Consider the following 13,713-nt stretch of genomic DNA (forward strand, 5'->3'; position numbering starts at 1 on the left):
CAGCATGACCAGTTATCCAAGTTGTTGGGAGCTATAGTCCAGCAATATCTGGTCCCTCATATCTGCTGTAACGGAACCATTTTGACCAAGGGAAAGATGGACTAATAGCTTTTCCCATAGCACCCCTTGATTGTATGGGGCAGGAGGGTGGGCAGTTATCATTCACATGAGTGGTAGTTGGTTCCAGAAAACAGTCACCTTGGTTTTCTCTGTGAAGTGAGATGAGGTCTTTCTTTTTCCATTTATATCCTTCTTTTCTTCTTCCTTCATGATACCCAAAGTACATGTGGCTTCCATAGGGTCGCCCAACCAAACCCCGACCAGACTTGAACCTGTTTAGCTTCAGCAAGGTGGCTACCTCACGTGCCTTCAGACCAGACCCTGGGACCATCCATCTGGAGTCAACCAAGACAGGAACAAAGCTGGTTTCAGGAATGTATCAGTCAGGGACACTAATCATTTGGTGACAAAACTCCTGGTGCTTCAGTCTTACAGTGAGACGGACATCAATATGAACCAAGCTCTGGAATATTCAGTAGCATCAAAGGGCGTTGGCAGGGTGTCGGCGGAAGAAATTATTATCTTAACACCTCCACCGACCTAGGGAAGAAATTGTTTATAACTTTGCAAGCTCCTCCTTCCTGCTACAAGACGCAGATGCCCACAGCCGTGACAGCAGTGAAAAAGTGAGGTTGGAGAACAGCTCACAACATCCCATCCCAGGTAAGTTTCAGCATATGTTAGAAATAGGAGTGAGATTGCCATTTATGTATTTGTCAGCCTCTCTAAGCACGTTGGCTATGTCAGTGGGAAGAGGCTGAGATGATGTAAATCCTGTATCATAACACAACATTGATTGTAGTACATTGTATAGAACAACTCATCCTTGGACACTTTTTTGAGCTCAGTACGGCGTATAAGAGGAAGGTTTGTTGTCCATTGTATTTATGTTGCTGGAATTCTGCTAGTGCTGGGAAATATTTATGCAAGTTGCTTGGGCTAAAAACCATTAAGTTTGGGGTGAAATAGATCTTTACTGGGTAGCATAAACTGTTGGCGAAGTGGCAGTGACTGGAATGCATATACCGTTCCTTCAGAAGCTTCTGGCTTCCTATTTCTCAATGTGGCTTAACCCTGATTGCACAGAACCATTCATCCCACACAATCAGAGTTGAAGCACACAGAGGGTTGAATGGAAAGATTTCAGAGAAGTGGTGCCAGGTGGCGAGTTTGGTTGTGAACTTTATGCACAGAATTCTGAATGCGGTTTAAGTTTAAAGTTTCGAACAGGCCCTTTGTTTGTGCCAACAGCCAAATAGGACCTTCCAGTTCATAGCGAGTTTGCTTTCATTAAAACACTCAGACTTGGGGTTGTGTCCAGTTGTGTTGCTCCGATGAAGGGAGGTTTTTGACCCAGCAGATGCTTGCATCAGTGGATCAGGAACGGAGGGTAACTTCTGCATATTCACACACAAGCACACACCCTGCAGACTCCATTGCCCACTCTTGATTAGAGGCTTGGTAGACACTTTGGAACAACATGGGAGGTGGCACCAGAGGCTGCAGAGGGGAGGGCAAATCATCAAAAATCCCATTTAGCTAGCAGGTGCTTCTGCTGAATTAAACTGGCTTCCGTCAACAGAACGATGATAAAACCCTTTGATAGTACAAGTGAGGCTTGCCACAGAATGTTGGACTGTGGTGAGTTGGTCCTGTGCAGCTTTTGGCCAAATAGCTGTGTCCTTTTCCGTTCCCCCAGCTTCCTGTTATTTTACTCAAACAGATACTTAGTGGTTTCTGGCCATGAAACATGCTCAGCCCTCATTGGGGTCCTCACCCCTTGGGCTTATTTTCTTTCTGTCCTTCTCTCTCTCTCTCTCTCTCTCTCTCTCTCTCTCTCTCTTTCTCTCTCTCTCTCTCTCTCTTCACACCCACCCACACCTGCAAGCCTTGGTGTTTTCCAAAGCCTGGGGTTACATGGATGATGTGCATGGATGATGTTATTCTTATGTTTTGGCTGCATAAATTTTGATACTCAGTGAATTCACTATTAGTAGTTAGGACTTCATGGGCAAGGAAAGTGAGTTGTTTACCTGCTGTCTTCTTAAGATGTGTTTCAACCTCAGTTTGAAGGCATCTGAAGGCAGCCCTGTATCGGGAAATTTTTAATGTCTAATGTTTTACCATTTTTTATGTGCTGTAAGCCGCCCAGAGTGGGAAACCCAGCCAGATGGGTAGGGTATAAATACAACAACAACAACAACAATTTGAGCTGTAATTTTTATTACCTGTACCCCTTTAATCTTTCCTGTTGTTGTCTAAATGTTTACTACGCAGGCAAATAAAGAGAACCTTAACTAGTTGCCATGAATTTCACTCTGGGCAAGATGCTGATGCTGATTGCATTCTTCTTTGTGGGTATCTTTTCAACCATCTTTAACAGGCGGTATCCCCACTGGACTTTACTATTGTTCAGGATCATGATCAGGTAAGTGTTTACCTAGGGAGATATATGGGGTGACTTGTAATGCCTTGGTCAAAGAGAGACGAGCATCCTCATGCATGGTCTTACATAAAAACTGGATGAGAGGTCAGACAAGAGTCCCTCATCCTTGGCTCTGAATCCTACCCCTACCCCTTGCCTTGGGGAGTGTATTTCAGAGAAGAAAAGGCTAAGGAGTAAACCCTACACAAGTGTGGAGTCCCTAAGATGGTTGGATGGTACTTTGCATGCCTCCTTCCAGCAACTCTTGCAGCCAAACATATTGCTCTGCTTTCTTTTGGACCACATCAGCGAGGCTGAGAGGAGGGTCTTGTTGACTGGGCAGCCCAGGACCTCTGGACACTCTGCCCAGGTCTGTTGCCTCAGGGGTGTCACTTTGGTGCTGCTAACGTAGTGGTTGGACTTCACCCCCAGAGGCACACTCCATTGTCTCTTGAGACAGACAGATGCCAACAAGTATGGCTTATTACAAATTTGCCATCATCTTTGGCCAGAGCAGTAAACCTATGAGCTAAGAAGGGATTCTTTAACTGTGATTCCTCCATCTGGTTTGGACCAGATGACCTTCCAACTCAATTCCATATTGGTACAGGAAGTACAAGTTAGGCCGGTTGGCATTTTAATGCGAACCAAAACTAATTTCTCCTCATGGTAGAGTTCGGCGGCTCCTTCCGCTCCTCGCTTTAACTTGAAGTGCTTCCTCTGAAGAACCACCAGTCTCTTCATCTTGCTTCTCTCTGTGCTTTTAGGTGCAAGCGTCTGAAGAGGGGCATGAAGGTGAAATTCGTTGAACATGAGGGCTACAGGTTCTGTTACTTCTGCCGAGGGAAACCAGGCTCCCAGCCATCAGTGCTGATGCTTCATGGCTTCTCATTCAACAAAGATATGTGGCTAGACACCATCAAAGTAGGTTTCCATTTTTCCAATAGGGCATCTTTGATGTCTCTTTTGTGCCTTCCCTGAGAGGGTTGGAAATGACCAAACGTACCCAACTTTTACACCTTCAGCATTTGACTTGGGGCATTTTTCTCCCCAAGCCATTGTCGAAAAGGCAAGAGTTTCCCCGATGAGACGTAAAGTGTGAGCAGCTGCCCTAAGGACACACAGCATCCTCATCTTTCTGCAGTGCAGGGGTTGGGGGCATCATGTGGCCCTACAGATGCTGTTGGACTCCAACTCCCATCAGCACCAGCCGCAAGGGCCAATGGGATGGGTGAGAGGAACGTTACTCCAGCAACACCTGGAGGAGCCATAGTTTCCCTACCTCTGATGCAATGTGTTAAGATGCCATAAAAGGCAAAGGTAAAGGAACCCCTGACCATTAGGTCCAGTCATGGCCAACTCTGGGGTTGCGGCGTTCATCTCGCTTTATTGGCCGAGGGAGCCGGCGTGCAGCTTTCGGGGCATGTGGCCAGCATGACTAAGCCGCTTCTGGCGAACCAGAGCAGCGCACGGAAACGCCTTTTACCTTCCCGCTGGAGCGGTACCTATTTATCTACTTGCACTTTGACGTGCTTTCGAACTGCTAGGTTGGCAGGAGCAGGGACCGAGCAACGGGAGGTCACCCCATCGCAGGAATTCGAACCGCCGACCTTCTGATTGGCAAGTCCTAGGCTTTGTGGTTTAACCCACAGCACCACCCGCGTCCCTACCTGGTTCAAAATTGTGAAAGTACAGCTGTGAGGCCAGGTTTGTTGGTCTAGCAAAGGGAGACAAACTGGTGTCCCCCAGCTGCTATTAGACTACAACTCCTGCAGGCCCCATGGCCAATAGTCAGGGATGGTCCCATAAGCCATGAGGTTGGCCACTGTGAGAACAGCATGCTGGACTAGATGTTCCCTTCTAATGTTCCTGTGATGGGAGTTGTAATCCATTAACAACCTGAAGGCATCACATTGGCTGCTCCTTGATTGGGAGAGGCATGATTGTTGAATTAGATTTCAGGTCTGGCGTTCAGCTGCCAAACCACCTCATGCTCCAGGGGGGGAAAGGGACCATATCATAAAGAGGGAGTGGATGACCAAGTAGTAAATCTTATCGTTTGCATCATCTTGCATCTCAGGCATTGCAGCTCTGCCTTTTTAACTTAATCCTATCTACCCACTCCATAATACACTCAAACATTTTCTCACCGTATATGTTTCTTTATACCATAGGCTAAAGAAGGGTGTAATGGTATCTATTTGGGCACACCAACCACTCCACCCCTTCGATAATGACCAGCCCAGTTATGGTTGCTTTGAATTCTCGGTCTCATTTCCGATGCCATCTATCCCCAGCTCTTTCCTAAGGACCTCCACGTGGTCTGCCTTGACATGCCAGGCCACGGAGAAACCACTCGCCTGCTGGCAGAAAGTTACACGGCAGTTAACCAAGCGAAAATGATACACCAGGTGAGGCTGGCAAGCAAGTGGTTCTGGACTGGTAAGGGCGTCACCGTCGCTGATTGATGAAGTATGCAGATTGCCTTGGCTCCGATTGCTTAAGCTGGAGCCAAGGAGCTGGTTTTGCAATCGCTCGCCAGCAGGGTGCATTGCAGTTTTCCCATTCCTGCGGAAGCTTTCCTTGAAAACCTTCCTGCTCCACAGCCTCTGCTGATTATTATTTTAAAGAGACTCCAAAGTAGGAATGATTGGCAGCAGCTAGGGACTTGCTTGGGAAATTCCCTTTGCATGGCAAGTTCCCGCCCCCCCCCCCCAGGTGGAAATAATGACGCATGACACAATTATTAAGGTTAATGGGCTAAAAAAGGCCACAGCTTTTTTGGTTACAGGTGATGAGCGGTATTGGCTTAGGTATTGGTCCTAACCGACTATATCCAATTTCAGCCCGTCTGCTTGAAGTCCAGGAAGGGTTAACCACCAGTAGGGGGAGTCCTGCTGATACGCATCAACTAGGAACTTCCCCAGGTCACCGATAGGGGGCGTGCCTTAGGCCCTCACCTCCATGGGCTTTGGATAGGGCCACGCCCCCTGGAATCCTTTATCGGACTACCCTTCCATGTGGGGGGCAGGTGATGGCGTTACCTCCCCTCTTCCATCTACAGAACTATACCAATGCCTAACCACCAATACCCAGAAAGTTGTGGGGATTTGCTACAAGGTAGGCGCAAACCAAGTAGCTGGTGCCAATTTGCCAAGTGGAAAAATTCCTACCAGACCCCTCAACAGTGACCAACCAAGGTCCATAGCAAGGTCAAAGACAAAACCTTAAAGGGCGGGAGGGTGGGAAAGCCAAACAGCTGTGGAGCGGCAAAGAGGGAGATCCCCGGCCGCGTTCTGCCTTAAATAGGGCAGGCCATGCCCCCAGAGCCAGCCGATTGGATGGCCAGGTGGTGACGCGGCCGGGAATCCCCCCAATCACGTGAGAGCTGGGCTCCAGCCACCGTGCGTGTGGTAGGGCCGTGAAGCCCGCAACCCCACCTCTGCTGAAGGGCGGAAGTGGCTAAACAAGTATGGACACCTTTAACATCCAGCTTAACCTCATGCTTCTTCTTTCAGTTTGGTGAGTGCATTGGCCTGAACCAAAAGCCTTTCCACCTGGTTGGCATGTCCATGGGTGGAACAATTGCTGGTATTTATGCGGCTCAGTATCCATCTGATGTCTCTCGCTTGTCTCTCCTTTGCCCACCTGGTGAGTGTCTGAGGCAGGGGTGGGGAATGTCAGACCTGTGGACCAGCTGCAACCCCACCTCCCACAACCCCTTTGTTGTTGTTTAGTCGTTTAGTCGTGTCCGACTCTTCGTGACCCCATGGCCCAGAGCACGCCAGGCACTCCTGTCTTCCACTGCCTCCCGCAGTTTGGTCAAACTCATGCTGGTAGCTTCGAGAACACTGTCCTACCATCTCGTCCTCTGTCGTCCCCTTCTCCTTGTGCCCTCCATCTTTCCCAACATCAGGGTCTTTTCCAGGGAGTCTTCTCTTCTCATGAGGTGGCCAAAGTATTGGAGCCTCAGCTTCAGGATCTGTCCTTCCAGTGAGCACTCAGGGCTAATTTCCTTAAGAATGGATGTGTTTGATCTTCCTGCAGTCCATGGGACTCTCAAGAGTCTCCTCTGGCACCATAATTCAGAACCATCAATTCTTCGGCGATCAGCCTTCTTTATGGTCCAGTTCTCACTTCCATACATCACTACCCACAACCCCTAGGCCTCTCTATTTCATCCTCCAAACTCTCCCCTGGTCACACCCTCTCACCAGCCTTGCTTTGCATCCCAGATTCCTGGCTGCAATTTGTCCTTGAACACTGATGATTGCCTCTTGCTTGTCTGACTGAAGGATAGAGAGGATTGTGTGAGTGTATATGGAAACTAGCCCTATACTATTAAAGCACATTCTTCCCCTCAAAGAATCTTGGGCACTGCAGTTTATCCCTCACAGAGTTCCTGTTGCCAGCAACACATAACAAACTACCATGCCCAGAATTATCTGAGGTGGAAAAATGTGCTTTGAATGTGTTCAAAAGGTACAGTGGTACCTCGGGTTACAGACACTTCAGGTTATGCGTTTTCAGGTTATGGATGCGCCAAAACCCGGAAGTACCAGAACGGATTACTTCTGGGTTTCAGCCATCACGTTTTGCACATGCGCAGAAGCGCCAAATCGCGTCGCACACGTGCGCAGACGCAGCACTGCAGGTTGAGAACGTACCTCCCGCACAGATCACATTTGCAACCCAAGGTTCCACTGTACAGTGTATCGTTCTCAGTGCTGCTCAGAGAGTAGTTTCTCTTCACAGACAGACACAGTGGTACCTCGGTTTTCTAACGTCATCCGCTCTGGAAGACTGTTCGACTTCTGAAACGTTCTAAAACTGAGGCACAAAGGGAGGTCTGCAAATTTAACTGAGAAAATTGAGAAACAGTCAACGGAAGCCGTTTGATTTCTGAGGTGCTTTCGAAAACCGAGGTACCACTGTATACAAATATATACAATATATGGGGAGGAACCTAACCCATAGAGTCTTATATAAATTTGAAATTATTATCCTAACACATACGTTAATATCAATAGCGTACCACGTTTGGCAACTGTGCTAGGGCTATTGAGGTAGCCACCGGCAATATTCCTTGGTTTATTAGCTCACTCCAGTCCCAACTTCTATTCCAGCTGTTACCAACTTGGCCTTGCAGATATTTGCTGCACTACAACTCCCATCAGGCCTTGCCAGCATGCTCTTACTGCCTGGGGCTGATGGGAGTTGTGGTCCAACAACATCTAGATGGGGCCAGGTTGGCAAAGGCTATTGCGGACTTTCAGCACTGTTCTGTGGTACCAGATCTCCCATTTATAGCAACCGGTTGACCAGTAACTACAATTCTAAGCCGCACATTTTCTCCCAACTCTTTAGGCCTACGGTATGCAGCAGATAATGAGTTCATCAAACGTTTGAAGGAGCTGCGGAAATCTACCAACTCACACAGCAACCCTCTGATTCCTTTGACCGTAAAACAGGGAGAAAGTTTGCTCAGACTTGGCTTATACCATCCCAGCAGTACAAACATGCAGGTGAAGAGGTAGCGCCCTGAAAAATTGTAGGGCTCTGGCCTAATAGTTTGTAGCAATGTCTCAGACCTTGGCAAGCTTGTCCACCTGCCTGCCTGCAGCGTTTGGTGTTCTGCAGTGTTTGGTGGTACAGGCAGGAGAGGCACGAGATGAAATCTGAAACAGAAGGCTAGGTAAATAGACTGTGTTTGGTGAACTTGCAACTTTTCATTTGTCAGGGATTCTTAAGCTCAGTTGGTTAGAGCGTGGTGTTGTTAACACCAAGGTTGCAGATTCGATCCCCATATGGGACAGCTGCATATTACTGAATTGCAGGGGGTTGGGCTAGTGTCAGGGTTCAGGGAATCGGCTCCCCCCACCCCTGTGGCCATAAATGAGCAGATCAAATGAAAGGAATTCTTACCAGTTAGTTTATTTATAAACACAGAGAAGGGCAAAAGAAAGCATCTAACCAGAATGGCAGTGCTCCCAGTAAAGGTCACTCCCCCTCTCCGTCCATATTAATCCACATCACTCCCACATTTTGTAATCTGAGTCTATAGTCTCTGCGCTTTCTGTTCTGACACTTTCAGAGCTCTCTGTGTCTTTGGGGAAGGGGGGTGGATACTATCCAGAGACTGTGAATCTGTTAACTCTCTCTCTTCTAGTGTTTCTTCTGCTAGCTGTTCCCCATTCAGTATTTCCCAGCTTCTGCCTTCTGAACTATGCCCTTCTGCAAACCACGGTTCCAAATCTATACTGTCCTCCTGCTCCTGGGAAAATTCAGGATCAGGGGAGGGGGAGGGGAGGGGGAAAGGGGAGGGGGAAGGCTCCCACCATTCTTCCTCAGTGCAGCCCTCCTCAGCACGGTCCCTGACTGCTAGATGATCCTCAGGGTCTCTTCCAACTCCACAATTCTATGAATCTATGATTTTTAGCTGTGATTGGTGTATTGCAGAGAGTTGGACTTCTTCTTCTTCTTCTTCTTCTTCTTCTTCTTCTTCTTCTTCTTCTTCTTCTTCTTCTTCTTCTTCATTCTACCTCACCCACCCATCTAGCTGGGCTGCCCCAGCCACTCTAGGCCACCCTTGGGATCCCTCACAAGACTACATTTCTCTGCTTCTAATTAGGAGAGAGCTCCCACATCCCTTTCTCCGAAGGAACTGCACTGGAAACTTCATCCATCCATTCATTATATAGTGCCATCAATCTGCATGATGATTTACAGAGGATAGGTCTCTTCCTGAAGACAATATAAACAGTGAAATGGCAGGAAAAGGGGGCAAGTGCAGTCGGACTTAAAAGTTGCATGTGTTGAGGTTTGGCTTGGAACACGCAGAAGCTGCCTTATTTTGGCCAGACCATTGGTGCATGTAGCTCACTTTTGTCTACAGGGGTTGCCAACCTTTCAAGGCCGTCTTACTTTTCTTTTTTTTTTCTTCGTCCCCTTAGCTCCTAAAGGGATATCTGGAAGACAGGAGGCCACACAAGTCTTTCTTCTTAAAATGTAAGTTCAATAGCATTGCCTACGCTCTGCCTGGGGATTTTCACAGAGGCTGATCCTGGTTTCCTATCAATATGCTAGATGGAACAAAGATATGCAAAGATATACAGTGGTACCTCGGGTTACATACTCTTCAGGTTACATACGTTTCAGGTTACAGACTCCGCCAACCCAGAAATATTACCTCGGGTTAAGAACTTTGCTTCAGGATGAGAACAGAAATTGTGCTCCGATGGTGCGGCGGCAGCAGGAGGCCCCATTAGCTGAAGTGGTACCCCAGGTTAAGAACAGTTTCAGGTTAAGTACGGACCTCCGGAACAAATTAAGTACTTAACTGAGGTACCACTGTATTCCTTAAAGATAGCCCACTCCTTATTCTCTTTTTGTACCATATCTCCTCTTATCTTCCCTGTTAGTTCGGCAAAATGGAAGCTGTTGTCTTGAGGCAGCAGATTTGCTCTTGTACCACGTTTAACAGTCAGGGGAAACTCCTGGGAACTGCAGTTTGTTAAGGATGCTGGGAGTTGTAGGTCTGTGAAGTCAGTAGAGGGTGGTGTCCGTTGGGATAAGCAGAGTGTTAGGCAGGAGGCCAACAGTAGGTGGAGCCAGAGCCAACCAATCAACTAATTCTAGTTTTGCCCCTTCGCTCCTCCCTGCTTGAGTTCTACAAGGACAGTGCTAAGACTTAAGGTGAAGGAAGCTGATAGCGGGTGCCACCCTCTGGGCTGGTTGTAAGGAAGAAGGCAGATTTGTCATGAAAAACAGAGTTAGGTTCCTTTTTACCTTTATCAGAGCGTTTTCAAGAAAGACCAAATGACACAATTAATTTAATCAGTTCTATATCTGTAATTCAATAACGTCTTTATCCTTGATTCTTCAGAGCCCAACCATCTGGTTCTCATTCATACTTCAGACATTCATGTCCATTCATATCAGCATTCAGACCCATCAAACATACTAAATATATAAGCAATTATAAAATGAGATCATGTTTGATTCTCACAGACCATTCCTGTGACTTAAAAACATCTTAGTAAATCACATATATTCTGTTAGAGATTCAGCATATCCCTGAACATTAGGAAAATGCATGTTGTTGTTTGATAGATTGGGGAGCCTGAAACCAACTGTATTGAAAGAATACCTTTAATATTATCATAACACCTTTATTCACACACAATTTATAAAAAAAAACCTTCCACCCTCACAGATTGAGGTGGATGTCAGTGCCCCACTTGCTGTAATCGACCAGCTTCCACTCCACCCTTAACAAATTACAGTTCCCAGGATTCTGTAAGGGGAAGCCATGACTGTGAAAGTGGCCTAAGAGTTCTTTAAATGTATAGCGTGAATGTGGCCTTGCGCAGAGGCAGATTTAGGGCAGTGCAACCGGTTCTGCCGCACCGGGTGCCAAGCCTAGGGGGAACAGAGCAGAACAGAAGGTGAGAGGTGTGGGGCAGGGGTTTTTGACCTTGTACATGGCTCTGCTGAAATTTGAAAGACCAAAATCTGTCCCACCTTGCGCATTTGTAAATAAACCCAAATATTACAAAACGAAAACAAAAAAAGCCATACGTCTCCAGATGTCATTAATACTTGTTAAGTTGTGGGTGAACATATCAGACTACACAGCGATTCTTCAAACAGCTCTTGTTTATTCAGAGGCCAGAACAGAACTGAACTGAAGGGTTTAGTCAGCCTGCTTATATATAGCTCCAGTACAACGTAACTGTAACAATTTCCTAAAACTATCCAATCACTAAACATCACTTTCGATCCCTTATTTGCATAACTATCTACAGTATCCCCCTGCTGGCCCAGGGCGAGAACTTCAGTACATAACAATACTCCAACTTCCATCAGCCTCAGTGAGCACGGCCAATGATAAGGGATAATAGGAACTGTAGTCCAGCAACAGTTGTGAGGAGAAGGGGGCACAGTGTCTTCATGGCTGCTGACTTTAGGCACTCCTTTGCTTCGTCACAGAAAAGTGTCAGGACATATCACATTTTATGTCTGTAGCAATCTCTAAAGAAGGGTGCTTATCTACATTTTTCCACCAACTATAAACAGACCAGGGGGGCAATGCACACAGCATTCAGATAGGACACACTTTTTCATGTGTGGGGCTGGTCCTGTGCTTCTAAGAAGACATGCAAAGTGACCCTCTGATGATTCAACATGGTTGTTGGGCTTCTGGGTTTCTCTTCTGCTGCAAAACAGACGAACACCTAACTTCAGGGCAACAAGCCTGGAAATGCGCAACGGTAAAACGGCCACAGAAACAGGCCTGACTCTGCTTCTTTCTTGGAAAAGGCTTTTTAGACATGTCCAACAGGGAGTCCAGGTACCGCTTGCATGACAGCATGAGCAAGATCAGGGCTCCAGCGCAAATCATCTGGGGAAGGGAGGACAAGGTAAGCCAACTGGTTAAATCAGCAAGGGTACACTGGGCTAAAGATTTAGGTCGTCATATTGACACAGCCTCATGGGAAAAAACTGTGGAGAGCGGATATGAAATTTACAGCCCGTTTTACTTTAAAGGAAAAAAAATATGAAAATGCTATACAGGTGGTATTTAATGCCAAATAAATTAGCAAATATGTATGGACTGTGTCCAATAAATTCTGGAAGTGTAAACATAAGGAATAGACAAAGCAAGATGTATTTATAGGTAGAGTTAGACGGATGTAACAAATTGAGAGAAATGTTCATGAAATGGTCCTGAACTGGTCTCCTGCAGTGTGCTTCAGTAATAATAATTATAATAATTATTTATTATTGATTAGCATATTTGTGTGAGATTATACGGGGAAAATATGGAATAACAGATACAATCTTGCTTAAAATGTGTATAGGAAGTGCAGTGTAAGCGATGGAAGTCAATCAATGAAATTTTATTATTATTATTATTCTCATATTGAGATATTTGTAGAATAAATTTGGAAGAAACTCTTCCAACTTTTCTTCTTCTTCTTTTCTCTTTATTTTTTCTTCTTCTTTTCTCTTTTCTTTTTCTTTTCTCTTTTGTTCTTTTTTTCATATATATGTGCTTACTTGAAATATGTATGTATGTATGTATGTATTTCCAATATTTTGTCTATATTTTGTAACAATTATGTTAAATAAATAAAATATTATAAATAAATAAATAAATAAATAAATAAAAACAATGCACACATTGTTTTGTTGTTTAGGTAATGGATCCTTCCGGGGCAGAAATGTTAGCCAAAGCCATCCCTTCCTCCCAAGTGCATATGCTGGAGAAATGTGGACACTTCATCACTCTCGATAGGCCCAGGAAACTGTCAAAACTTCTTCTGGAGTTCCACTATTCAGTCTGTGGCACAGCAGAGAATAAGAAGATGGCGTAAACCTCACCAAGGATGGAGCAGCAGCTCATGAAGATTCCAAGCAACTTGGTACCTCAGAAAGGACAATGTGGAAACGACATTTTGAATGCTTGTGAATGTTTCCTTCCCCCCCTGCATTTTTCACAACAAAAGGTTTATGGAATATGATATATGGGCTCTCCACAGGGCCCAGGCAGGAGGAATTTGCATGCTTCATTTTCTAGGTCACAACTTGTAATTAGGCCATGCCAGTGGGGAGAAACCAACCAACTTGTGGGTATTAGATTTCAGATTGCGATCTAGGGCCAAGCCCCATTGAATGCACTGAGAGATATTTATAAGTGAACATGTGAAGGGTTGCACTCGATGGCTGCAATGTTATGCTTACTTAACTGGGAATACAGTGGTGCCCCGCAAGACGAATGCCTCGCAAGACGGAAAACCCGCTAGACGAAAGGGTTTTCTGTTTTGGAGGCGCTTCGCAAAACGAATTTCCCTATGGGCTTGCTTTGCAAGATGAAAATGTCTTGCGAGTTCCAGCTGTTCCCCCCCTTCCCCCCTTTTTCTAAGCCGCTAAGCCGCTTATCAGCTGATCCGCTAAGCTGTTAAGCCGCTAAAAGCCGCTAAGCCGCTAATAGCGCTAATCCGCTAAGACGAAAAAACCGCTAGACGAAGAGACTCACGGAACGGATTAATTTCGCCTTTCGAGGCACCACTGTAAGTTCTTTTGATGGGTGTAACACTGCCGAAAAAGCATTAAAACTGTGGAAGATAAAATAGGTTTTCTCAATCTAAGGAATAATGTTTTGAAATACAGTGGTACCTCGGGTTACATACGCTTCAGGTTACAGACTGCACTAACCCAGAAAT

General features: G+C 46.0%; 1 protein-coding gene across 4 annotated transcripts; it reads left to right on the forward strand.

Annotated features, from left to right (window-relative positions):
• Positions 1-581: 581 nt before the first annotated feature.
• Positions 582-13,205, forward strand: LOC310837867 (monoacylglycerol lipase ABHD6-like). 4 transcript variants are annotated; one of them, XM_083725062.1, is made up of 9 exons: positions 584-723; positions 2,338-2,488; positions 3,253-3,409; positions 4,783-4,896; positions 6,004-6,136; positions 7,853-8,010; positions 9,439-9,493; positions 11,807-11,907; positions 12,688-13,205. In XM_083725062.1, exons 2-9 carry the CDS (start codon positions 2,367-2,369, stop codon positions 12,862-12,864), a joined length of 1,017 nt encoding a protein of 338 aa, XP_083581188.1. In that variant the 5' UTR covers positions 584-723; positions 2,338-2,366; the 3' UTR covers positions 12,865-13,205. The 4 variants fall into 4 exon arrangements, with proteins under 4 accessions (XP_083581191.1, XP_083581188.1, XP_083581189.1 ...); XM_083725063.1 differs by having other exon boundaries at positions 597-727; positions 2,348-2,488; XM_083725064.1 differs by having other exon boundaries at positions 618-723; positions 2,444-2,488.
• Positions 13,206-13,713: the final 508 nt, after the last annotated feature.

The sequence above is a fragment of the Podarcis gaigeae genome, assembly GCF_964106915.1.
Source record: "Podarcis gaigeae genome assembly, chromosome: 2".
Classification (NCBI taxonomy): Eukaryota; Metazoa; Chordata; class Lepidosauria; order Squamata; family Lacertidae; genus Podarcis; species Podarcis gaigeae.